The sequence below is a fragment of the Stigmatopora nigra genome, chromosome 15 (genome assembly GCF_051989575.1).
Source record: "Stigmatopora nigra isolate UIUO_SnigA chromosome 15, RoL_Snig_1.1, whole genome shotgun sequence".
NCBI classification, from domain to species: Eukaryota; Metazoa; Chordata; class Actinopteri; order Syngnathiformes; family Syngnathidae; genus Stigmatopora; species Stigmatopora nigra.
Window position 1 is genome coordinate 146,450 of NC_135522.1, and position 25,868 is coordinate 172,317.

At 53.8% G+C, this 25,868-nt stretch overlaps 3 protein-coding genes across 3 annotated transcripts; all 3 read right to left on the reverse strand.

Annotated features, from left to right (window-relative positions):
- Window positions 1-465: 465 nt before the first annotated feature.
- Window positions 466-2,452, reverse strand: phospho1 (phosphoethanolamine/phosphocholine phosphatase 1). The gene is made up of 3 exons (XM_077735452.1): window positions 2,404-2,452; window positions 2,139-2,185; window positions 466-1,734 (listed from the first exon to the last, which is right to left on the reverse strand). Exon 3 carries the CDS (start codon window positions 1,690-1,692, stop codon window positions 934-936), a length of 759 nt encoding a protein of 252 aa, XP_077591578.1. The 5' UTR covers window positions 1,693-1,734; window positions 2,139-2,185; window positions 2,404-2,452; the 3' UTR covers window positions 466-933.
- A 751-nt stretch (window positions 2,453-3,203) lies between these two features.
- Window positions 3,204-24,406, reverse strand: LOC144209204 (uncharacterized). Its single transcript, XM_077735453.1, has 11 exons — window positions 23,588-24,406; window positions 20,676-20,883; window positions 19,669-19,839; window positions 19,479-19,568; window positions 19,140-19,381; window positions 17,650-17,921; window positions 7,560-8,307; window positions 7,176-7,323; window positions 6,890-7,005; window positions 6,192-6,336; window positions 3,204-5,748 (listed from the first exon to the last, which is right to left on the reverse strand). The coding sequence occupies exons 1-11, from the start codon at window positions 24,050-24,052 to the stop codon at window positions 5,084-5,086; spliced, it is 3,270 nt and encodes a 1,089-aa protein (XP_077591579.1). The 5' UTR covers window positions 24,053-24,406; the 3' UTR covers window positions 3,204-5,083.
- On the reverse strand, window positions 11,048-13,062 carry phb (prohibitin). The gene is made up of 7 exons (XM_077735451.1): window positions 12,906-13,062; window positions 12,373-12,476; window positions 12,098-12,259; window positions 11,863-12,005; window positions 11,662-11,778; window positions 11,460-11,555; window positions 11,048-11,389 (listed from the first exon to the last, which is right to left on the reverse strand). The coding sequence occupies exons 2-7, from the start codon at window positions 12,455-12,457 to the stop codon at window positions 11,177-11,179; spliced, it is 816 nt and encodes a 271-aa protein (XP_077591577.1). The 5' UTR covers window positions 12,458-12,476; window positions 12,906-13,062; the 3' UTR covers window positions 11,048-11,176.
- Window positions 24,407-25,868: the final 1,462 nt, after the last annotated feature.

A 25,868-nucleotide genomic window follows, 5' to 3' on the forward strand; every position in this document is an offset into this window, starting at 1 on the left:
AAATCTCCGAAATACACAATATTGTAATGTACTGATGCGTCCTCTTGAGGTCACAACTTCTACTGGTTTTATAGTCTAAGTCGGTTCTCCCGTCATACCCGTAGCACCCAAGTACGTATAGTAACTCCAACTTGAAATAGATTGCCACGTAATATTGTCACCTAAAAGGATGGATGTAGTATTATGGCACTTCAAATGTATTTTGTCTTAAACACACAAATGAATAGACTCACGCAAGAAGATTGATGGCCCCCCCCTTTTTTTTTTTTTTTAGATCAGCATACTAATTAGTGAGATGGAATGAAAAGTAATGAGCATCAGTCAGTCATTTTCCCTGGCTTTGCAACATTTGCTGAAGCAACACTTTCAACTGGCATTTGCAGCTGAATAAGCAAATGTGCTCCGAAATGGCCTTGGCGCTTATGAATCACGGATGACGTGTGACAAACGAAAACACAAAAGGGCTTGAGTGGATGGCTTTATTCCCGTAATGGCCGCCGCTTACAATTTGCTCCAGCGGGACTCGAATAAAAGAGACAGACAAAAGAACAGTACGCGAGTCAAACAACGTCGAAGCACCTTCTGGTAATAGAGCAGGGATGCAAAAGTGCACGAGAGAGACAAACATTGAACATGAAATGCTAACTCACAGAAAATACGGACGGACGGTTGAAGCGGTGGCCTCAAAGCCATTCAGAGGGCCCACGGCAGAGAGCATCCGCCTCCAACGAGTCAATGCAATGACACCCTTTTGGCTTTCCTTCAAAATGAAAGCTCGCCACCGGGGGCCCCGGCCGAGACTTTGCTTCGACCGGCCGTACAGAATAAGCGGTCGCCGTCACTTTGTATACAATAAGCGGTCGACGCGGCGCGAGTGCTCATTTGACACGCGGGCACGCAAAGAGAAATGGACGGGCCCATTTCAGGTGGGCCTCACTCGGCCACCAGCTTCCTGAGGCGTTGGACCACTTCCTCGGCGGAGGTCCAGGGCACCGTCACCGCCTTGAACTCCCCCGGCGTGGCCTCGTGGGTCTCGGCGATGAGGCGGTGCATGGGGAAGTCCCGGCGCGGGAACACCACGTCCCGGGGCCCCATGGCCAGCGCCGGGCAGTAGTCGTTGGCGCCGTCGCCCACGTAGAAGATGCGCTGGTAGGGGCGCCCCCGCTGGTCGGTGCGCCGCGTCACGTAGTCGCGCACGGCCACCTGCTTGCACATGTTCTCGGGGCAGCGCGGGCAGCGGTGGGCGTGGAAGGGGCGCAGCGCCAGCCGCCCGTCCCCGCTGAAGGTGGCCGGGTTGGAGAGGACGGCGTGGAAGAGGGAGCGGGCGCCGCTGCGCCTCAGCCAGGTCTCGATGAAGTAGGTGTTGGCGTCCGACACCAGCACCACCTCAAAGTCCTGCGGCGGGCGGTGGCGCAGGAACTGGAAGAGGCCCAGCATGCCCGGCGTGGCGGGCAGCTTCTCCATCACGTCGCGGATGTGGCTCTCGCTCACGCCCTGCTCGGCCAGGTAGGCCAGCACCCGCTGCATGTACTGGTTGTAGCGCCCCGCCTGGTACGAGTCCTTCAGCCACTCGGGCAGACGTTGGCCCGGCGCCGCCTGCACCACCGCGTCGTCGCTGGTCTCGTCCACGATGGTCTCGTCGAAGTCGAAGAAGATGAGGAAGCGCCTGTCCGGGGACACGCGGGAGGCCATGGCGCCGCCGTGCTCTCGGAAACTCCTACTCCTCCCCCTGGCCTGGGGGTCGGGGTGGCAAAAAAACAGCAGTTGAACGAGAAGCGTCCCCCGTGCATGCGTTGGCGGGCGCATCCGGTATACCGAGGGAATTAAAAAACAATACCCCGGTCACCTCAAAGCGTCCAGATTGGATTGCAAACCGTTTCCATCTTTTCCTGTGTCTGTATTCTCACCCTACCTTGACATTTCTCGAATATGGGATGAATCAAATGATCTCATCTAATAGTGTTTGAGAGATGAAAGTACCAAGTGTAAAAGGACAATTACTGCCCAAGCGCCCACCCAGAATGACACCCTCGCTCGTGTCACTCCAAATGAAAAAAAAAAAAAGCTTTTCTAAAGTGAAAATTGCGTGGGTAAACACGTAAGCCACCATTCCTTGCTTGAGGCTCGTTTGAACTCACTTGAATGCACAGATGAGTGTCGAGTCTTCTCGAGCTGACCTGCGCTCCTGCATGCGGATGGAGGAAAAGGACACATTCAAAAGTAGTTCATGACATATTCAAACATCGACAACTTTTTAAGGACGAAAACAAAGCAGGCGTGCGAGAAATGTTCCATTTGTGCCACAATGTCTTTCACGGTGGCTTTGAACAGAGCGCATTTGACAATGTTTTGCCGTCTCTGAGCGTCGAACAAACTAACAAACAAGAAGAAAAAAAGACGCACCTGTCTGTCTGTCTGCAAAGGCGCTCCAGTCGCACTGAAAGGAAGTGGCGGGGGTGCGAGGTTTTTATAAGGTCGCGCCCGATGGACCACCGAGGACGAACGCCCCGCCCCGAACGACCCGACTGCCCCGAAAGCCCGCCCCTATAATGACAGCGCAGCGCTCCTGTGCGCGTTCTCGTGACTCGTGCATGACAAGGAAAGGGGGGAGGAAAGGGTGCGCTTGCTGGCGATGCTACCTACGAAAGACCCAAAAGCACCAAAGAAAGACGCCTCTTATTCCGCCATAAAACCACATTGAACTTGACTACTGTACATTCCATTTCCCGTTCCAGTTGTTTGACTTTTGAGCACTCTCTATCTAATCGTGACTTCCACGTGTCTATATTTGATATGTTGATATCTTTTTCGTGTGCCGAAAAAAGCACTTTGAATGAGCTTTGCGCTACGGAAATGAAAGGGGAAATGAAAGGGCCTGGGAATTGCAGACGGATTAAAAAAAAACATTATTCCTATCCAAAGAATACATTTAAACGTGTCAAGCAAACTGTCGTTAAGTCTCATTTATTATTAACGAACAAACGGTCTCTGCTCGGCCGCTCAAGGTCGACGTTTCGGAACGGCTCGGCCGCAAAACGGAAAACAAAGCCAGCGGGTCAAAAGGGGGCCGATAAAAAAAAAAAATGGAGGGCGCACGTGCCGTAAACTAGTCGACCTTCCGACCCACAAAAGGTGACGGGGCCGGCGATAAGATCCAACTTCCACCTCTTTCCGCACCGTCGCTTGTTGCTTTGGACTCACACTCGTGGCTACTTGTTTTTATTTAAAGTTAGCGGTCAGTTAAGTGTACATGATGAGAAAGGAAAAACAACAAGAAGAAAAAAAAAAGGCCCAATCTCTTTCTTTCCAATCTCCAGAGAACATACAAAAATAGAGACAAACGCCAACAGAATAAAGCTGCAAAAATGGTACCGGATACGATAATAATAATAAAAGACACAATAATGCTACATTAAGTGGTTAGAAATACAAAGAATGGTGATGTATAATGATCTTTTCTTTTTAAAACATCTTTGAATATACAGTTATTTTATTTCCCGCAACTAGCCAAGAGTTTTTAGTAGGAGAAAGTGCATTCTATGCGGCCAAGAAAGGAGGAGCGTCGTTGCCCTAGTTGGCGAAAAGTGCCACGAGACGGCACCGGCCGGCACAATATTCCTTGGCTTTCCTGGCTTTGGAGCCGAGGTCTGGCTGGCGTGGGTCGCGCCCTTCTCCTCCTTTCCTTGCGTCAAAAGAAAAGAAAAAAAAGGGGGGGGGGAAACAAAAAAAACAACCAAAAAAAAAGTCAACGGCAAGCGTTCCGCTCCGCCATACAATCGTCACTTCCCCGCGTCTCACGCGCAGCGCTAAAGTGCAGAGGACACACGCATAAAGAGTCTTTAAAAAAAGAAGAAGGCATGGGACAAGAGCCCAGCCAGAGCCACCTCGCAAACGGGCCAAGAGGGAGGGCGGGTCCGGCGGGATTTGGAGCCGCCGAAGCCATCCTGTATTCATTAATACTGCGGAGAGGCGCTCGCCATTCATTTGGCGCTAGGCGCCATCCCAATGCCAGCTTATTTGAAGGGGGGGGGCTAAAAACAACTGGTTCCAAAATCCACAGTATACGGTATATACTGCGCAAAAGTCCAAAGGATAGCTGGCTCTAGGCCACAATAACAACAAGCCAAATCCTTTCTCCAAACGGCTTCTGGTTTTATGGCAGTAAGGAGGGGGAGAGCTCCCCTTTTTCTTCTAAAAAAAAAAGTCCTTTAAAGTCTGACTCAAGTCTTCAAGTCACTAAAAAGGAGGCGCTTTTCCTTTCGGACAAACATGTCACGCCAGCCGGCCAAAGAATTTTCACCGGTACTGCGGCTGGGATAACAGTCCAGAGTTCTCTTCCAGAGTGGCCGCCGCCGGCCAATTCGGGGTCCGGGCCGGGAGGGGTGGGGGGTTTGTTAGCTATCTTTCTTCCTTCCTTCCTTCCAGTCCACCTCACTTAGGCCGAGCGCAAAATGGCCTCCGTCCACCTCTTTAAGTAAGCCACGTTTTCACCAAACATGGCCTCGGTCGGCCGCTCTCTTACGGAGGGAACACTTTGGAGGCGTCCCATCTTTTAGGACTGAATCGACGTCCAAAGGCAAGGAAAGACAACGGAAGGAAAGGCTATCCCGGGGGAATATGAAAACACCACCCGACAAGTGCACTTAAACGCCGGTATATTAATAAATCGCCAATGCCATGGGGCTAACGTGGGCCGGGGCTGCTGACAGCGCTGTTTTGCCGGAGAAACCAAACGGGGCGGTTTGAGTCCATCGCTCGGTATAAGTTGCCCGTCGCTCCGGCCTGGGAGTCGATCAAAGTGGCACAGCAAATTCCCCTTTCGGGACATGTTTTTGGTTTCTTTTTTTTTTTTTTAAAGCCAGCTTTGGGTTGAGAAATGAAATAGGGTCAACCATGCCACACGCGCGGCGAGGAGTCTTTCGGTTTCTCGGAGCACGCCGATGGCTCACCGGGGGTGGCCGGGGAATTTTCGGGGGAAGTGGAAAAAGGGGAAGCGCAACTAGAGCCGTCCGGCGCCGGCTTGGTGAAAACGTAGCTTGACACGCCCCCGAGCCGTTGACTCGCCTCCGACACAAACCACGCCTCAGCGATGTTGAGGGGCCCCGGGGGCCTTCTCGGCAGAAGCCATGTGATGCAGGTAGGCGGCGCCGTCTTCGTGCCCGCAGTGATTCAGGGGCTCGCTCTTGAACAGGGCCGGGGGAGGTGGCAGGTGGGCCGCCGGCAGGTGGCCCGCCGGAAGGTGATGGAGATGGTGGTGGTGGTGGTGGTGGTGGGCCGGGTGCGTTTGCAGGCCGTGCTGGGCCGTGTGAGCCGGGGCGGGTTGGGACGCGTCCAGGTGCTGTTGAAGGGGGCGCTGGTGCGAGGACGACGACGACGCCACCGCCTGGACGCCGACGTGGCCGAAGCCGTGTCCCAGAGAGGCTCGCGCCGGCTCCCGGGGAACGGCGGCGGCGGGCGGCGGGGGGGAGGAGGCCGCCGTGGAGGGCCCGGGACCAGACGACGGCGAGGAGAAAGGGTTGGCAAAGAGGCCCGGCGGCGGGGGTGCCGGCGCCGACGGAGGAGCCAGCGGGCCGCTGACCCGGAAGCACTTCTCCTTGTGCGCCTTCAACATGTTGGAGAAGCGGAAGCGCTGGCCGCACACCTCGCACGGGTACGGCTTCTCGCCCGTGTGCGTGCGCCGGTGGCGTTTCATGTTGGGCCGGCTGGTGAAGCTCTTGCCGCAAATCTCGCAAATGAAGGGCTTCTCTCCTGTTGGCCCACCAGAAAACAATCAGACGCAAAGCACGGCCAATTGACACAGAGCGCCGTGGCGTCCGTTTAAAAAGAGCTTTCGATTCAAACGTAGCTACTATGGCCCGTCTTGACTGTCGGGGGAAATAGCTTGGAACATTGCCCGTGTACGGGCGCGGCCGCCAAGATTGGGGTGCGACCCAGTGGCAGCGGGTGTGCCTTTGCCACTAACCCTGTCATTAGAGGCCTCAAATAGAGGCCTGGCCAAAAGCAGACAACTTTGGGAAGAAGTGCAGAGGCGTGGGCAGCATATGTTCGGATGGCTAGTCATTACGCGCCCACGCCCCCTTTCATTACCACGTCTCTCAAAAGGCGCGCCCTTGGACACAATCTCCTTTTAGAAAGGCAGAAAATGGACACTGCCACGGACGGAGGGAGGGAGGGACGGCTTTGTTTCTCACCTGTGTGTGTTTTCATGTGCTCGTCAAAATACTGCTTCATGTTGAAGTCTTTGCCGCACCACTGGCACATGAACTGCTTGTGGCCGATGTGGATGCTCATGTGCGAGCGCAGCTGGTACTTGTACTGAAAACGCTCGTCGCAGTTCTGGAGACGGAGCCAAAAACAAACGTGCTTTCAACAAACGTTTCCGGGAAATGGACCGGGCTCGCCGAGACCGAAGCCGAGACCTCGACCGCGGGCGGCGGGCTATAAAAAGAGCCTTAATAACGGCGCGCAGATTCCAGCCGCCGGGGCGGGCGGGGCGAGGGACGCATTTAATTAGAGCGGCTCCACCCGCACACACGCGGCGGGCTGGGGTGAAGGACGGCGCTCCATCGCGCCCGTTTCCAATCCCAGAGGCGCCGTTGTACAAATTGAGTCAATCCAAATGTTTACGGTGAGAAAATGGAATGGGTTTGGTTGCTTTTTTTGGGGGTGGGGGGCATTTTCTTTGTTCCTAGGGGTGAATTATCGTTTGTGTTTGGTGCTCCTTGGGAAAACATTGGGAATATTTCAGTCAGGTTTGATAGTGCGTATGGCCGCCAATACTCCACTCCACTGGGTGGCAGTCATCGACTTCCAGAGGGGAAAAAAACTCCCCCCCCCCCCCCCCCCCATTTGATGTGCCTAGCGCGAGGGAAGGTCAAAGGTCACTCACCTCGCAACGGAAGGGCTTCTCCCCGGAATGCTGCAGCGAGTGCACTTTGAGCGACATGCTGCGTTTGAAGGACTTGCCGCACGTCTCGCAGGTGAACGGCATGTCCTTGGTGTGAGCTGAAGGGGAAGAAAGACGCCCGGTCAGACGCGGGAAAAGCCGCCCGGGCGCCCCCTTTGCCATTTGCGCTCCACGGGCGTCGGTTAGATGGGCGACGGAAAAAAACGGGTTTAAACGTGGAGCAGGTGCCGGCCGGCTCCGTGAGGAGCGGAAGGGTCCCGGGACTCACCGACCATGTGCTTGCGGACGTGAGCCATGGTGTAGAACTTTTTCTCGCAGATCTCGCACGAGAACTTCTTCTCGGCGTAGCCGTGCACGATCTTGATGTGCTCGTGCAGCGACCACAGCTTCTTGAAGGATTTGTTGCAGGAAACGCACTGCAAATAATCAGTCCACAATTAAAAAGTGGACAGAATGACAGAAGAGACAAACAAATACAATAATCCCTCGATTATCGCATCCGGAAGGCCGCGGGAGCAAACTTTTGCGCGGCTCTAGCTCCCTCTGCTGGCTGTAAACCTCCAAGGCCGTGCGACACGTCGCATAGAAAGGACGACGTAGACGCAGCTGACTGGCTTTTTAAAAAATAAAGGCGGGTGCGGCACGTCCTCACCTGGATGTTCTTCTCGCAGTCGGTCTGCTGGTGCAGGGCCAGCTCGCTCTCCAGGACAAACTTCTTGCCGCACTTGTCGCAGATCTGCATCCTCCGGTGCGTGACGTTCATGTGCTTCTCCAGGTACCAACGCGTGTTGAAGACGCGGGGGCATTTTTCACAGGGGAGCAACTCCTTCTCGCCCTCGGCCTTGCCGCTCGTCGCCGTGGTCGTCGTTCCCTCCGCCGCCGCCCCCGCCGAGACGGGACGGGGCGAGCGGTACCGACTCTTGGGCCTCTCGGCGCGCTTCCGCCGACCCCGGGTGGTCATTCCGGGTCCCGAAGAGCCGAGGGCCGCCCGGAGACTTTTCCTCCGCGGTTCTCGGGTAGCAGCGGCGCCGCTGCCTCCGTGAGCCCTCTTTGACCTGGTGGCTCGACTTCCGACCTGCACTTCTTCCTCCTCCTCCTCCTCATCGTCGTCCTCCTCGTCATCTTCCTCCTCCGGGCTCTCATCTTGGCCCTCTTCCCCGCCGCCGTCGTCTTCTTCGTCGTCGTCGTCGTCCTCCTCCTCCTCCTCGCTGCCGCCTCTCTCGGGATCCTCTCCCGCGGCGGCGCCCTTGTTGTCGCCCTTGGACACGTGAAGGGTCTGATTGTTCAGGTTGACCTCCACGATAATCTGCTCGCGCTTGAAATCCTTCTCATCTTCTTCCTCCTCTTCTTCCTCTTCCTCCTCCTCCTCTTCCTCCTCCTCGCCTTCCTCTTCGTCCCGGCTCTCCTCGGAGACGGCCTCGTCCGCCAGATCCCGTCCCTGGCGGAAATACCGCTGAGCCGCGTCGGCGGGCGCCACTGGCGCTTTGCCGGCGCTCTTGTTGTCCACCAGAACCGAGTAGGGCTTGCCGCCGCCCTCCCTCTTGAAGAGCTTGCCCGTCAGGTCCACCCCGGGGTTGGCGGGGCGGTAGTAGGGCTGAGACACCTGCGGCCTGCGGCCCTCCTCTTGCGACATCCCGCCCGAGCAAGGCACAGAGACCTCCTCCTTGAGGCTTTGGCAGGATTTCATTTTAAAAAAAAACAACAAAAAAACAATGGAGGCTGCCCCAGCAAAGGCCTCTCTATCGGGATGGGACCCGCTTCAATGTCGACGGGGGGCGTGGCTGACCATCAAGCAGAATCGACCCCAGCGTCCAAGACATGAGACTCGGCCGGCTCTCCCCGGGAAAAGAGGTGCTGGATCTCAATGGGCTATCCACTGGTGGGTGGAAGGCTTACGAGAATAAAGTCCACTTTTGGCCAGGGGCAGAGCGAGCGCGCAAGAGGAGGAACGGAGCAGATGGCCTCTATCTGCCATCGGGTGCCCTGAATTGAGCATCACCTGGGAGGAGAGAGAAAGAGAGAAAAAAACACACACATTTGGCGTGAGTTGGGAGAATTGGAATTGAGCAACAACAAAAAAAACAACTTCTTTTTTGGGCACGGGCAGGCAGAGCGCGCCAACGACACGATTTTGACCCCACCAGCCGAGAACGGTGAGGCGGCTGCGCTGGCCACTCAACCACCGTGATGCTCTATAGACCATATTTTGGGTTGGGATTTTTGTACTAAAAAGTGGATTCATAGGATAATTTTCCGAGCAGGATTTGTGGGTGAGCTGATGTTGCGGGTCCTACATTGACCGTGGATACAAATTCTTCCAGATCCTCCAAGGGAAACTTTTTGGGTGGCATTTGAACAATTTTTTTTCTTTCTTTCTACTTACAAAAGTGATCCGATCTGAGGTCAACATTTGACTAGGTGTAAAATAAAAAGGATTTTAGCATTGCAACAAATGAAGAGTTATTTGGAAAATTCAGTAAAACCTCGACAGTCCCGATGGCCCTGCTAGTTTTTGACATTATTTAAAGGGCAGTTTGGTGAACCACCACGCCACATTAATTGGGGAAGTATGACCGCGGTTACTTTCTTTTTTTTTCTTCTTCCAACGGTTTACGGTGGCAATGCCTAATCGGTTAACCAGTTGACATCCAGCGGCGTGGAAAGGGTTAAAACAAAGGCAAAAACGGCACCACTAGTGTAGGCCCCGCTTTACTAGCTCTTTAGCATGCTAAGCTACAGCCCACAAACATACTGTGCGTATTAACCTGCAAACACGGCAACGGCAAGCAGGCTACGTTGTCTACGTTAGTCGAAAAGTGCAAGTCAAACAAGTCAACCCAATTCCGACACCGCACATGACGCCTCGGAGAAAAGAGCACACTTTAATGGCGTATTGGTAACAGAAATAACGCGACACTTTCACTTTTTGCTTCATAAGAAATGGCATGAGCGGGACGCTAGTTAGCATTGAGCTAAGCGTACTCTCAGAAATTTGGGCAGAGGCAACTCAACAACGTCGTCGAGGCAAAAAGGGCTCAGCTTCCGTGCTCGAGAGTCGTCATTCAAGTCAAATAAGAATAGCGACGAGTGGGCCCCTTTTTCACGTCGTGGGTAGGCGAAAGAGAGCGACGCTTGCCTAACAAATGCCAAAGAATGACAATCCGGGGTCCTGGCTAGACTGACTGACAGGCAGACATCCCCCCCCCGGCCGGCTCGATTGTGTCACCGAGTCGGCCGCTCACCGGAGTTACTCACCGCGGCTTCGGCCACCAACCAGAGCCAGTTGAAGGCGCCTTCCGGCGTAGTGCACGCCTAAACGGAAGAGGGACAAAGTCGCAGTCCGGCGGTGGACTGTGGCGGCCAGCTAGCTGTCCGGCTGGCTGGCTAGTTGGCTGGCTGCTCGCTCGATTGACTCAGTGACTACTGACTTGTTAGTGGGGAGGCTTACAGCAGACAGGCTTTACCTCCGTGCGACGTGACGCGAGCTCCTCCCGGAGCTCGTGCAGGGCTGCGGGCATCAGCACAATGGCTCACCATCCGGGTCTCCGGTGCATCTCGTACGGCGGGAGGGGAACTTAGCGTCTGTCCTGAAATGAACCGCGACGACGACGCGGGGGGCTGGCCGCTGCTGCACACGCAGACTGCACACCGGCGGCGACCGACCGACCGACCGACCTCAGCAGCCCCGCTGCTGCTACTACGAGGTGCACGGCCTGACCCGACCAGACGTGACCTGGCCCGGCCCGAGATGAGCCCTTGGCTCGTTGCTGTGACGTTGGCGTCCCCCGCCCAAGCCGCTCGTGTGGAGGGCAGGCGCGAGGCAGTCTCGGGCGCGATGAGGACGTGCACGCGCGCACCCGGCCAGATATCTCCAAGAGATGGATCCTTTCATTCATTAAAGGGTGAAGAAATTCATCATCCGCCTGGCTGGAGTTATTTTGAACAGAGCCCTCGAAAGATTGCAACATTGATGAGAAGACCAAATAGCTCTACGTTTCAGAATGTTTCGGGGTTTTAATCGGAAAGGTACTGATACCTGATAAACAATATGGTCAGAATTCCCAGCTACCAACCCACTTACAAAAAAAAAACACGAGACGCGAGGGAAGGGGTGGAGCGAGTGACGCACTTACAAGGAGGTAGAAAGAGGCATTTTATTGTTGTCCGGGTATACGGCGTTTTACATGGCCACGCGCCGCGGCCGGCCGGCCGGACGTGCCAAGCAATTTTCTCCCGCGATCGACCGAATATGGTGGTGTGGTGGCATCATCACTGAGGCAGTTGGAGCAAGGTGGCCTGCCCCGACGGCAGGTAGGTGACGTTGCGCGTGCGAGACAGCTGCAAAGCCACGTCCTCGGCCGCCTCCAGTTTGCGCAGCTCCACCAGGCCGTCGCCGGCTTCCATGAGGGAGTTGGCGATGAGGAGGGCGGCCTGGGAGTCGCCCTCGGCCGAGATGACGGCGGCTTGCTTCAATTGCTCCGCCTGCACAAAATACGGTGGGCGCGTAAGGACCACGGGCACGCCGCTCACGGCCGACGGCCAGCCAAATGACCTTCTCCACCACGAATCTGGCCCTCTCGGCCTCCTGCTGGGCCACCTGCTTCATCTCCACGGCCTCCGTGAACTCTTTGCCAAACGTCAAGTGCGTCTAAAGGATTGAAAAGCGCGCTCAACAAAACAGTCGAGCTAGCACGAGCGCCCTTTAAATTGGGACCACATGGCGGCGGCGCCCATTTATGACGCCGTCTTCGTACCAGCGAGACGTCATCTAGGATGAGTCCGAACGTGGAGGCTCGTTCGGTGAGGTCCTCGCTGACCTGGCGGGAGACCAGCTCTCTCTGCGTAATGAGCTCGCCGGCGTCGAAGCGCGCCTTGGCCGCAAGACAAAACGTCACTCGCGCGTGGGTTTGGGCCACTGGGGAGCCCGCGGGGCCAGACGTCGACGGGACACGCACCACTACGGCCTTCAGCACCTCCGTGGTGATGGACGGCAGCACTCTTTCGTCGTAGTCCTCGCCGATGCTGGTGAAGATGCGCGGGAGCTGCGTGCTCACCGGCCGGAAGAGGATACGCAGCGTGATGTTGACGTTCTGAAGATCTGTCGGGGGGAAAAAAGGCGTCTCTTACAAACCCCGGGGGAGAGCAAGGGGGGGAAAAAAGAGCGGGCGAGCGGGCGGATCGAGGGCCTACCTTTGCTTCCCGTGATGACGGGGACGTTTCGGGGACGGGAGCGACAGTCGAAAACGATTGGCTTCTGCACCCACGGGATGAGGAAGTGAGTGCCCTCGCCCACCACCGATTCCTGCACGCCTCGGAACCTGTCGAATATCACCGCCTGGTGCCCCGCGTCCACTGTCGCAAAAACCACAGTGACCACGGGAGAAATCATTTAAATACAAAAAAGGTGAATAAAGAGTATGCCATGACGATGTTTACAGCGAAAGCATCCAAAGATGAAAACTGACCGTTGAAAAGAGCCGAGTTGACGACACTTCCACCGATGGCCAGGGCCAGCCCCAGCTTGCCAATGGACTCAAACAGCTTGGCCATTGTGGGATATCTAATTGGGCTGCAAAAGAAAAATCAGGAGGAAATTAAACTCATTAAACAACGTCTTTGGCGAGGACACGGTGAACGATTGTTGACTTTGGCCTGGAAGTGTCACCATGGCTAGCTTTTACTCTCACGAGCTAGCTTGTAACACGCAAGCGTGATCAAATAAGGGAGAAAACAAACAAACGAACAAAACGAATCCAATTCCACAAATGCGTAGCACTCAAACTCGAAAGCTAGCAAAATAATTTCAAGTAAAGCAGTCGCCAAAAAAGCAAGAACAGGACCAGGGCGCGTATCTCTTTGACTCGCCTACTTATGACACAGATATACTATTAAGTACGCAGCACACAATTCAACAATCTCAACAGTTCCAAGCACAATAATGGCCGTGGCTAAATAAAAAGCTTCCCGTGTATTTTCTGGAGCATGTGTCATAACTCACCTGGGTTTTCCTCAGACTTCTGTGACCTCCACCGGACGCGACTTGCAGCACATGAATTAGCCCTTTCCATGCGCATGCGCCTTGGGTGAGCCAACGTCACATCCCATTGGTTAGATGACTTCCTCTGCGGTTTGTGCCTTGCATTTTTTTTCAATATTATTTTGACGAACAAGGAATTACAGTATAAAAAACTGAACAGGCAGTAGGTAATACTGAAATGTGCAAATGCTAGGCTACACAGTAAATTAAAGTGAACGTAATGTACTTGGCAAAGTACATTACAATATTCTTTAGTGCACTCGATTGCCACCTGCTGTCCAGTCCCTAATACTGCTCATGTTTTTAACTCCAAGTGAAACCTAAACAATCGTATGGTCTTGTAAGGTAACAGATTTACATTTTAAATATATAAAATGTGTTTTGGATATGGGGAAGATGGCCAGTGACTTTAAATGGCCATTTGAGGGTACTTGAAAGCGCATTGGCATTCCTCCTACACTTGAAAGCCTCTTGAAACAATCTTTTCTTTTTTGTCTTTTTTTCTTTCTCCATTTGAAAAGACTATATAGCTTTGTGTCTAGCCTAAGATTTGCTTATTTTTTCTACACTGTAAAATAACTTCCATTAAGACTGGCGATTCCACAGGTTTAGCCAGAAGTGCTCTTATTTGGAGCGCTTTTGTCATCTGTTAGAAAATGTCAGAGGCCAGGAGGACGGTGCGAGTCGGCGGCATGCCCGGCCACATGGAAGGAGAGCGGCTGATTGACAAGTTAGCCACTTCCTGCGCCCCAGCAATGGCGGAGGGGAAATCCAGTCTGTTACCATGGAGCCGGTGGAGCCCTACAGTGCCCTGATCCAGTTTGAAGACAGCGGAGGTCAGCGTTAGTTCACGCACTGCATATACACCGTTGCTTCAGTTTGTCCAGTGACACGGCCTTGGAGGGCCACTGCACTTGCGGCTTTTTCTTCTTCAGCGCAGATAGATGTATTCAAAGTTGAATCAACGGGGGTTGGGTTCGGTGTGGGTGAGGAGGGGGGAGCTTTTGACATCAAGCATTGACCGGCGGCGACCGAGCTGAGCTGACTGGCAAACTCGAAGCGCAGCGGGGGTTGGCCTGTGACGAGCAGCTGACTCCAATCCACTGATTGCACTCGCAGGACACTTAGTATTGTGGAAAGCTTTAGAAGTTGAAACCAAAACACTCACTTTTGGCCTTTTCTTTTAAATTTTGCCCAGCTCTGTGAAATAAATGCTTAGTTTTATGGGATACTATGACCTCCTTCATATGTCCAATGCTTCAATTTGTTTGAGGCGCTCTCTCTCTCTTCAATGGTCAAAAGTTTGAATTTGAAGGCCCATGTTTGAAATAGGTCAACAAAAAAAACTATTGAATTGGCTTTGACAGTTTACAAACATAGGTGAAAAAGTTGAATGGACGGGGGTGGGGGCCGGTGTGGTCGGGGAGGGGAGGGAGGAGCTTTTGGCTCAAGCCTTCCAGCGGCGACAGACCGAGCTGACACGGTTGAAGCACAGCGGGGGTTGCTTGGGCTGCAAGAGAAACACCTGATGCCAATCCACTGATTGCACTTGTGGCGTATACAATATCTGTAGAAAGCATCCCTCTGTTGAGCTTGGAAGGAAAAGTGGCCTGCAGACGGGCCTTCAGTGGAATAGTTTGCCCGCCCCTGCTTTACAATGTGAAAAAGCATTCATGTGCAGCTTTTCAGGATCACGAGAGTACCTCACTAGCCCTTGAATTCCCCCAAATGCAAACCATTAAAGAAAAAAAAGACATTTCTTGTTTTTTTTAATTAGTCCTGGAAAACATGTAAGGCATATGGTAACATTACACACTGAAGCGTTACAAGCTCACACAGAACCCACCCAGAGTCCAGCACAAAAACAAGCAGCATTAATATTCCAAAACAAACAAACCATGTTTTTTTTTCATTTGAAAAACAACAACAAAATTGGTTTGGGTAAGTGTTGTTGTTTTGAGAAAGGGAATGAGCAAGAGGGAGGGAGGGAGGGAGGTGAGTTTTGGTGAGGGAAGTGAGGGTCTCTGCTCATTGTCCCAGTTAGCCGGACGGAGGCTTTGGCTTGGCAACTTGACAACGGGACTAAGCCATAGCGAGCATCTTTCCTCAGACCACATCGGCACGTCAGCACTAAACTAAGCGGGACATATACACACTGTTACCTTTTCTTCTTTTTCTTTTTTTCCCTTCCAAACTCTAAACATGCTTCCTAGTACGAGATGGCCGGGCCAGAACGGGAAAGGGAGGCGCCATTTGGCCGGACTTCCGCCGGACGGACGTGACTGAAATGGAGCCAAAAGTATCGGGAGGACCTGAGGAACCACGTCGACGGAGAGCCACGGGCCAAAAGCAAAAGAGACCCAAAGCGAGGGGCGCCATTGGCCGCCCGACGCCTGGGCGCTTTTCGGTGGCCGCTTTCCTGGCCGCGCCGCGCCTACGTTGGGAAAAGCGGCAAGCGAATGTTGGCTCAAAAAGCTCCTTACTGTTGCATAAGTGCATTGAAATGGGTCATCGAAATGGCACCAAACTGTCAGCGAGCCTCCAGCTCAAGCACAGCTCTTGTTGAGATGGATTTTTGCCCTCGAAACTTTCCAATTGTGGCCCCAGCTAGGTCTTGGCCTCCCCAACGCCTCACTTTAAGCTTTCGGGCTCTGTAGAAAACGGTTCGGACTTGGCCGGCAATTTCGGATTAGCCGGGCTGACGTTAATAAACCTTCAGGCTACAATAATTAAGGTGAGAATCAAACGAGAGTTACAAACAAAGCCAGAAACACCGTTATTTCACACGAGTTGCAACGGTAAGCCAGCGTAGTTGTTTTGCCAGACTTGCCTGGACATGCTTGTGTCAATTCAAGGGACGGACGGACAGACAGACTGAGGTAAACCGTGTGCAAGGAGGAGGAGGAGGAGGAGGAACAGCAGATGCACCAGTGACAAACAAAGGCCAGGGGAAGAAAAAGAAAAACAGAAAAAACATTTGGTGCACATTTTTGGGATAGTGGTCACACGCACTGGGACTCGTAAGAAGGACCAAAAGGTGTCCGCAATCACGCTTCATACTGTTTACATCTTTGTTTTGACGCGCTGTAAATATTCAAAGCATTGACGAGAGGAATACGCATTGTCATTTGGCACACGTGGTTTGGGGGCAAAAAAACAAAAAAAAGAGGCAGCTTAATGACAAAAAGGCTCTTGGACACAAACCATTGGAAACACCGTATATCTTTTTGGGGGGGGGGAGGGGGGGACGCAGTGTTTCTCTCTCTTTTTTTCGTTTGTTTTGTCACGCGTGGCACTGGGAACAAAAGCACCGTGCATAGGTTCACCAAGGGAGCCCGGCAGATTAGAACAGAACACGAATAATACCAATAATCGTCAAAGGAAGCAGCGGGTGCTCTCGCACTCCAGCCCGCCGGGGGGCGCCAGACGCCATCTGGTGAATGGACGCGGGTGGAATGGACGCGGGTGGGGTGGGGTGGGGGGCTGGTGGGCGAGTGCCTCTCTGCTATGTGCATTAGGATCAGCGAACAGAGTGCAAAACATACAAAACATCACTTTGTCCTCCTAGCTCAGGCTCAGAAGAGAGCGCCAGGGGTTAAAGTGGCGGTGGCGTTGGCGGTGGTGGCGTTGGCGGTGGTGGCGTTGGCGGCCTTGCTCACATCTGGGGATTTTTACGCGATGGCACAGTGCATGTTTAAAAAAGATTCCAACGCCCTATTATAAAGCATAAAACTTTTGTGCTCGCTTATTCAATGTAGCGTGTTGTTGAGACAAGACAAGGCCAAAACTTTTCTTGTAAAATGCTTTTTTTTGGTAACAAAGCCCATGTTCATGTGAGTGCAATTCCCCTAATCGCGTCTAGACGGCGCTGGACCCTATTTATGCTTTCGGTCGAGGCTTTATCTTTTCGTCGTTGATTTTACTTGGGAGAGAAGAATTCAATTGAATTGTTTTGCGTCATTTAACGGGGGCGGGGCGATAGGGAGGCGAGGGGGTGGTGAGGGGATTTTCACTATTGGCGGCTGAGTCGCGGCATCTCTGCACGAGCCTGTTGCTATGACGACGGCAAAGAGGGAGTGGGAAAGCGATCCCTCTCCCCTTTGTCAGCGATAGTGGAGGCCGTGGACAGTTGCTGGTGAAAAAGAGCCAGCGGGAGCCACCGGAGGCACCGCGGCCATCGTGGGCGCTACCGACACCACAGTGGCCCTTTCGGCTGGCGCCCGTTACCAGTCCAAACGGGCCATCTATCGGTGGGCAAACCCCTCCAGGGGCTCTTTATGAGGGGCTATTATTAAGTGACCAAGGCTTTTTAACCAGCGTAGGATACTTTGCCATGGTGGGCCAATGGCGGGCCTGCATGCCTGACTCATCCGTGTGACGTAACCGGGCGGGTACGCTGGCACTTTGTGTCTGTCTGTGGGCGGGGGCGAGGTCCACGTCCATGACAGTCAGTCAAAAAGAAAAAAAGATGACAATTGAGCACGGGCTGACAGGAAAAAAACATCCCATGATGGGATTTTTTCCCCCTTTTTTTCACAGCACGATCAACAAAGCGTAAAGACTAAAAGGGAGATGGATTTAAAGGAGAATAATGTGGCGGCCAACCCAAATCCCACCACTAAAACCACTACCACCAATCCCACCAGCACCACCAGCACCACCAGCACCACCAGGAACAGCTCCAAGCACTTAACTCTCTCTTCACTTCTCCTCCTTCTTGGGCTCCTCTTTCTTGTCTTCTTCGTCCTTTTTGGCCTCCTCCTTTTTCTTGTCTTCCTTCTTGCCGTCGTCTTTCTTCTTGTCTTCCTTCTTCTTGCCGTCCTCCTTCTTCTTGCCGTCCTCCTTCTTCTTGTCGGCCGCCGCCGGTGGCGGCGCCGCCTCCTCCTTCTTCTTCTCCTCCTCGGGCATGGGCTCGGTGGTGAGGATCACCTTGCCGATATTGTTCCTCTCCTGCATCTTGCGCATGGCGTCGCCCACCTGCGATGGCAAACAAAGCAAATGGGGAGAGGGAGGGAGATGGTGGGTTTCGGGAGGTGGACAATGGCAACAATCTCTTTCGACGCAAAACGGCAGAAAGTCGCTTGGAGACGATGGCTGTTCGTGGCGGTCGCCCTCCCCCCACCGCCTGCTCGCTCGCTCGCCCGCCCGCCGCCCGCCCATTTTTCATGACGGTAAAATGCCACGCATGAGTCACGCTGGGGATTGTGAAGGCTAGCAGAGCAGTCCCGAGCCACGGCACTTGTTGCTCTCCGCCTCCCTCCCGCAGTCACTGGCCGGAGGCGGGCGCAACGACGGAGCGGCGCCACGGCAACGGGGGCCATCTCCTAGCAACCTCCAGCCCCGGCTTGGGGTGAGGAGAGGGGGGGGGGGGGGGGACGGAGAGCACGCGGCGGCCTTGTCGAGCGAATCCTTCCTTCCTTCCTTCCCTCGGGATGTGAAGCCGGCGGCCTTCCCGGGTTCTCGGTAAAGAGAGCCTCCTTTCACGTCTTTGTGGCGGCTGGCGCCAGAATCAAAAGACATTTTGGAGTAAAAGAAAAAAAAGGAAGGCCGCGATTGATAAAAGATCGGGGGCGTCTCATCTGCCTTTTCCTTTCTCATCCTCTTCTGGTCTCCCCTCCGCATCGGGGAGCCGCCCTTAGCCAGACACGCGGATGACGGGGTGTCGCCATAGCAACGAGAAGGGGGGGTGCAAAACGGAGGAGTTTGTGACGGATGCACAGGCAAAGCGGGCCTTCATTTTGCCAGCCTTCTCCATTCACACGCTGCTTTTTGCCAGCCCGCTTTCTCCTCGCAGACAGTCTGTCCGTCCGTCCGTCAATCAATGGCCGCCATTTACGCGGGCTCGGCGGGGGCTTTTCGGCCCCCCACGCTTTCCCAAATTGACTTTTCAATCTAAGGAGAGGCTGGCTATTTGAGCAAAGGCATTTTTGGGGCTTGGAATCCCATCAGAGATGCGAGAGGCGTAGCGCAGCCTAAACGTGGGCTCTCGTTGAAGTGGAGTCTGAGAGGCAGCATTCGCCGTCTGCACCGCTTATCCTCAGGTGCCACAAATAAGAGAAGGGAGGACGGAAGCGCAAAGGCGCGTTTGCTTCGAGGTCTCTCGCCTGCATTTACAGAATCACTACGAGTCGCCATCGTCCCAAAAGACCGGCAAATCCGGCTAAAGCGGTAGAAGTTTGCCGCCCGGCCACTCACCTGCTCCAGGTGCCAAGTGGAGTCGATGCGGGGCTTGATCTGGCCCCGCTCGTACAGGTCCAGGATGGCTCTCATGGCCCGGTCGATCAGCTCCGTCTCCCCGTCCAGGTAGCCCAGGTGGAAGCCGCACACGCATTTGTTGCTCTGGATTAAGCTGAGGGCGTGGATGGAGAACTGGTGGTACCAATTCTTGGCCACCGCCAGCAAGTTCTTCTTCTGTCCCGCCAGCATGTTAGCGGCACCTGACGAAGAAAAAAAAGGCACCGTCATTGGACGGCCAACGAGCGAGCCTCCGGCACCGTCGACGGCCGAGGTGGGGAGGAAGCTCAGTGCACGCACCGTAGGTGATGAGTTTGCCCATGGGTTTAAGCAGGTTGTAGGCCTTGTGGGTGTCCGATCCGCCCAGGGGGTCCAGCACAATGTCCAGCCCTACGGCCAGAGACGACAACAAAAATTGATCACATTAGGCACGTTTGGTGGTTATTGGCGTCCCGTGACCTGACGGCGGCGACGGCCACCCTCTTCTTACCTTTGGGGCTGATTTTGCGGACCTCCTCCACGTAGTCTTTGGTGCGGTAGTCGATGGGATGCGTGACGCCGGCCCGGCCGATGGCCTCGTGCTTGGCGGCCGAGGCCGTGCCGAACACGGTCACGTCCTTCACCGTCTTGCAGAGTTGCGTGGCCGCCGTGCCCACGCCACCTTGGGGGCCATACACCGCCATTTATTTGCAGGGCACGGCACCGAGACGGACGGCAATGGCGACCGGGAAGAATGGCGACGCCGACTAGAGAGCCGACGCTAATTTCATGGCTTCTCTTCAAATCCAATTGAAATGTTGACATTTCTTCTTCGTTTAGTTTGTTTTTTTCCCCCCGCGCCCGGAGCGTTTTTGTCCCCGCTTCCATCTTGACATTTGAGGAATTTGAGGCCAAAGGGTTGCCCACTTTCCTTCTAGGCGGGTCGAGTTGAATTGTGTTTTCCGGCGGCGAGAGTGCAATTCTCCCCCAAACTTGCAAATGCGCACGAGTGGCGGTCGCCATCGGAATGGAAACGTATCGGCGTGGAGAAGCCACAGAAACGTGCTGGCCTGCGCTTGACTTTTGGAAAGGGGGGAACTTTCACCAGCTGCCATTTCCTCGCTGACAGAGGAAATTCAATTGGTGGGCCGGTCGGTCACGCTGGCAAAGAGGTGGGCGCATTTTTCCGACGACGGATACGACCCGGGTCGTACCGGCCCAGCGGAGGAGGAGGATGCACGTGTGCGCTTCGGCGGGAGGAAATACAACGGCCTATTGTTTGGCCACGACGGCGGAGCCACCAGAAAGGCAGCTGACCGCTCTTTACTCTTTTTGGGCGGGGCCTGACTGTTGGTGGTGGGGGACTTCTCTGTGACGGAGACGCCTCCACGCTTGTCTTGGACAGAGCTCTCGACATTTTTGAGGGGCAAAAATGTACGGGCGCCAAGCTGCCTTTGGCTCACCATTTCAGGCCGTACTACTTTCACAAACGGCGGGCGGCAAGAGCGGGATTCTTACCTGCGGCCGAGTGGATGAGGACGCTCTGGTTAGGGCGCAGGTGACCAAAGTCAAAGAGCATCATGTAGGCCGTGACGTAGTTGACTGGGATGGCGGCGGCCTCTTCGAAGCTCATGCCCTCCGGCATGAGCACCGTGTGCTTGGCCGGCACCGCCACCACTTCCTGCCACAGGCCGTAGCGGCTCAGGACCATCACCTTGTCGCCCACCTGGAAAAAAAAAGGGAGACCGGATTGGGGCGTGGCCTGGTGAGGGACATTTTTGGACGGGAAGGGGGCAACGAGGAGGGGCATTTTTCCATCATCATATGTTCAATTTGAAGAAAAAGGCTAGCAAAAAGACAATTCACCGTTGAATTCACCGTGCATGCTTGACAAGAAGAGAAGGAGGAAGAAGGAGGGAGGGAGGGAGTTAAGGGCCGCACCCTTTTTGCAGCCTCCGTCGCAAGCGCCACCGTGCGCTTCTTTTAGCACCGGACTCATTTGACGATACAAATCAAACGCCACGCCGCTACGCTTTACTCACCGTATGCACATTTGCATTATTTCAATGAGAATTTGATCAAGGCAGCACATGTAGATATATTAATTTGGGGGGGGGGGGGGGGGGTACATCAAAATGGCAATTTTCATAAAAGGGAGGGAGGAAATACCAGAATGACAATGGGAGCCAAGGGTAATTGAAAACATATGGCTAGGTAGGAGAAGGCCAAAACTCGCAAAGGCCTCAGTGTGTGTGTGTGTGTGTGTGTGGTGGAGGGGCAAGGGTTTAGGGGAAGGGGGGGAAAAGCAGAAGAAAAAGTGCTGATGCACAGCGTCACAAGGCTTTCGGTGTGATTGCGCTTCTCCCTTTCCAAGCTTACTCACCGCCGTCACACTATTCCATCCAAAAAAGAAGCTCCCGTTTAAGTCATGGTTCAGAATTTCTTGCAAAAGTCAAAGCGGGATATTTGGGGGGGAAAAACAGCACTGTGGCAAAGAAACCATTTTGAAAATCTCCACATGTTTACCAATCCACCTTTTCTATGAGTTTAGCAGGTGAGCAAGACTTGGATTGTTCCACAAATGACACAAAGACGCCTTTACAGTCATCACTTGACGTCCCACAAGATCTACATGGAGGACTGCAAAAAAAGAAAGAAATACAAATCGAGACCACGAACCTCCAGAAAAAAAAGGCGCAGAGGCCAAGCGAGCCAAGGGAACCTTGTTGGCTGGGCGGAGGCGCCAAAAAGATCCCTTCCCATGAGCCATGAATTGTCCACGGGAGAAGCGAGCCGTCTGCTCGGGCTGCTTGACCTTTGCGTCTGCCTTCCGTGAGCGTGGAAAGCCAAAGATCAGTGTTCGGAAAGGTGGCTCCCCTTGCTAAAATTCCTCCAAATGTATGGGAAAGCCACTTCAAATGCGTAACATGCTGACCAGGGTTTCTCAAAAGCTAACGCATCGCTACATTCAAGGCCTCTTTTTTGGTTTCAGGGAATCTCAGTCTCGGAGAGGGCAATCAAAGGGGATAAAAATGGGGCTAATGATAGACTCAAACCCAGCATTATTGTCATTTTTAGCGTCAAACATCCTATCTGAAGACAGTGAAGTTTAGACTGTCCCAATCGGGGCAAATGGAGCAAATCCGAGGCCGTGCGCCACATTGCGTCAACGTGGCTAAGAAATCCAATTGAAACACACCAACGGTTTGCTTTTTAAGACCTTGGTGTCGGTGAATGAGGAAGGGAAGCGGACATTTTTCAAATATTTGTATGCTCCGTCAGAGCAATTTGTTGCGTCCAGCCTGCTACGGACCCGGTTGTTCTCCGCCTATTTCTCAACTTCTCCAGATACTTGCCCATTGTTCTTTGATTACTACTCAAGATGGACAAATGTTTTTTAGTCGTTTGGAAGGCAGAACGAAGAAGGCCGTTGCACAAGCACGCGTGTCGGGCCGTCTGGCAAATGGCAACAACCCTCGGTGGGTGACCAGATCAACTGGTCTTTTGCTATCTATGGCACGAGCGTGGCAGGTCCGGACCGGATGGGGCGGGGCTCCGTTGTGTCGCATTTTGCCAAGCTCGGTGATCCATCGCACCGATCCGCTCCTTTTCACAAAAGGCGTCAATAACTCCGGCGCCCGCACCAAGGTGTCAAGTCGCAATTACCACGAGCCATTCACCCCCTCCTTTCCAAAGTCTACAAAATAAAAGGATGAACTGACTTGACCGATCCTCATCTACGTCGTTTTTTCCAAATGTCTCAAACTGAATCGTGTCACGAAATACTTCCAGTCACCATTCATCTGGGTTGACCTACACATTCCTTGCTTGCCACCCTTCTCTCGAGACAATTGAGGATTATTTTGAAAGTGGTGAGAGGCGTCTTTCGGTGACAGCCTGGAACATTTGACGCCGTTCTCTCGCGCTTGGCTGCACATCGGCGTGCCCCTGCCTCCAAAAAAGCACCAAGAAATACGATTAAAAGTGTCAATTTTCAAATAAAACCGTGTTCTGGATTCGTCAAAGTTGCAAAGTAGACGCCAAGCAAAAAGTGAGCTAAGTGACGACGGAGCGTTCAAGTGCTCTTGTCATTTGGAACATCCGAGCGGCTCCGTCAGCACGGCATCAGCCAGCCAGCCAACAAGTGTCTTCTGCCATAATGTCACCCAAACACATCATGACGGCCTTTTTTGGGACGCGATTGTCCTCTTTTTTTTCACGGCCTTTTGGGGACGCGATTGTCCTCTTTTTTTTTTTTTTTTGTTCCCGGCTGGGTTGTGAGCGGTGGTTGGGCGGTCAATGGTCGAAATGTATAGAGGCAGCCGCGGGCACGCCCAAGTCCAAGTAGACAGAGCGCACGCGCCGTGTTTGCGGATCTCGGCGATTTGCTCGTGTATATTTGTACGTATATGTATATTTTTGTTGCTTACTTTTCGGTCCACGACCTCCTCGCCGACGGCTTCCACCAGGCCGGAGCATTCCATGCCCGGGCTGACCGGCGGGGAGGGCAGTCGGTCGTAGAGCCCCTGGCGGGCCATCAAGTCGGCAAAGTTGAGGCCGCACGCCTTGACTCGCACCTGGACCTCGCCCGCCTTCAGGGTGGGCTTGCCCTTCTTCACTTGCAATTTGACTTTGTCGTAGCCGCCGTAACCGGTGAGCACTAAGGCGCGGTACGTGAACGTCTCTTCCTCCTGCTGCGGTTGCTGCTCATCTGTCGCCGTCACGGTCGCCGCCTCCTCCTCGGGGACCTTATCGGCAGTAGCGGCAGCAGCGGCCGACGTTGTCGTCGTCGTTGTCATCGCCTCGTTCTTGGGCTCCTCAGTGGGCTTGGAGTCTTGCTTCTGCTCCACGGCGTTCTGCTGTGGCTGCTGCACAGGTGCGTCTTCTCCAGACATTTTTCAAAGCTTTTGGAATAAAAGCCAGAGACTTTTTCTTTTTCGTCAGACGAGGATGGATGAACGTTGAGTGGTTTTGCTTTCTTTTTCTCTTGCTCTCGCTCTCTCACAACGACGCTCTCCGACGAGGACAAGTCGCGCTGACCACTGGGAAGAGGTTGTCAACGCCGGGCCGGGTCGATCCGTGCCGTGAAGACTTCAAGAGTGAGTGGGACCGAACTGAGGCGAAGCGGAAAACGCGGAGAGCTGATCAAATCAGCCAATGAGGATTGGGCTGGATTCGGCTTTGCCGTGTATGTGTGTGTGTGTGTGTGATTGTGTGACAGTGTGTGATTGTGTGTGTGGGCAGGGCTTGAGCCAACGTCGCAGCGAGCTTTACACACACACAAAAATGCCAGTCAGGGACACATTCTGACGGGGGGGGGGGGGGGGGGGGCGAGCGGGCGATTACATTTCGGAGGAGTTTCAATGGACGGCATTGACTCGGGTCCAAAAGTCATGGGTCAGGCCAACAGTCCAGGCCCAAATGGGAAATAAAAGTAAGTGGAGTTGAGCCAACGCCCCAGCCTGCATGCAATTCACATTGTGGGGCACATTGGAAAGGATTATGGAGACCTTGGCACATCTGCCAGACTCCAGTCTAGGCACGACCTCCGTTGGTCGGACAGTCGCCACCGAATACCATACCAAACGATAGAATGGGCTCCCCCGGTGGCCATCATTCCCCCTTCTGACGGATTGGTCTTTGTTGTGGAGCGTTCTCAATCGGCCCGTGAGATAGACGCTCAATCGTTCGCGATGACGTGCAAAAGCCTCTTCTTCCCCTCCGGCGGGCGGCGACACCTAGTGGTAGGGGAGTGCCATCGGTGGAAGTTAAGAGAGCTCCGTCGATTTACAAGTACGATCGATCGATCGATCAATGTGTGGGAAAGAAAGGTCGTTCGTTGTCGAGAGCGCCACACCTCCCTCTTGAAAGAGTCCATGGAATGTCCCCAATGAGGCACAGAGGTGGAGCACGGCTACGTTTAGGAAACGGAAGAAGCTCCAAAAGTTGAAATCTGCAGTGGCTCCGACCGAAATTGGACTTGGCCATGCACCACCCCTGATATAGCATAAGCGGGAGGGAGTTACCTTTAGCACCACCGGAGGGCAGTGTGAGCATGCAACGTTCGTCAGTAGAATTGACGTGTTGGCGGAAATCCGGCCGAGATTTCACTCTTACTCGTCGTAGTTTGGAGGATCCTGGATGGACACAAAAGAGAAGAAGAGACCGTGCAAACTCTACCTCGAATCATTTCAGCCAAAAGTTTACATATCTGGCCATTTAAACATCATATAAAAAGGAGGTGCATTTGACAACGACAATCGTCATCGCAGGTGGCCATCGTGAGCGACTGACTGACTGATGGACGAGGCCAAAAGGAACTGCAGTAAAGCGAGCGACCGGCAGGGGGAGATGGACGACCTTTTAGCTTCGCCTGGTTTGATCCCTTCATCCTCTTTCAGCCCCCACCCACTTAGTGCTTTCCTCTGATTGGTTCCAGACTTGCCACCGGGCTCTTCTTGCCGACTCAACATTCCACAGCTGGAGAAACAAACACGCACACACACGCGCCTACAAACACACGCAGAGTCACACACACACACATACACACATACACACACACATAAACACACATACACACATACACACACACACACACACACACACACACACTTTCTCTTCCTCCCCCTTTCCATCTCAGTCCAAATCCACGTAGCAGAAGCAGCACACAAAAAGCATTCTTGCAGGCGGGGGCAGATTGGGGAAATGATC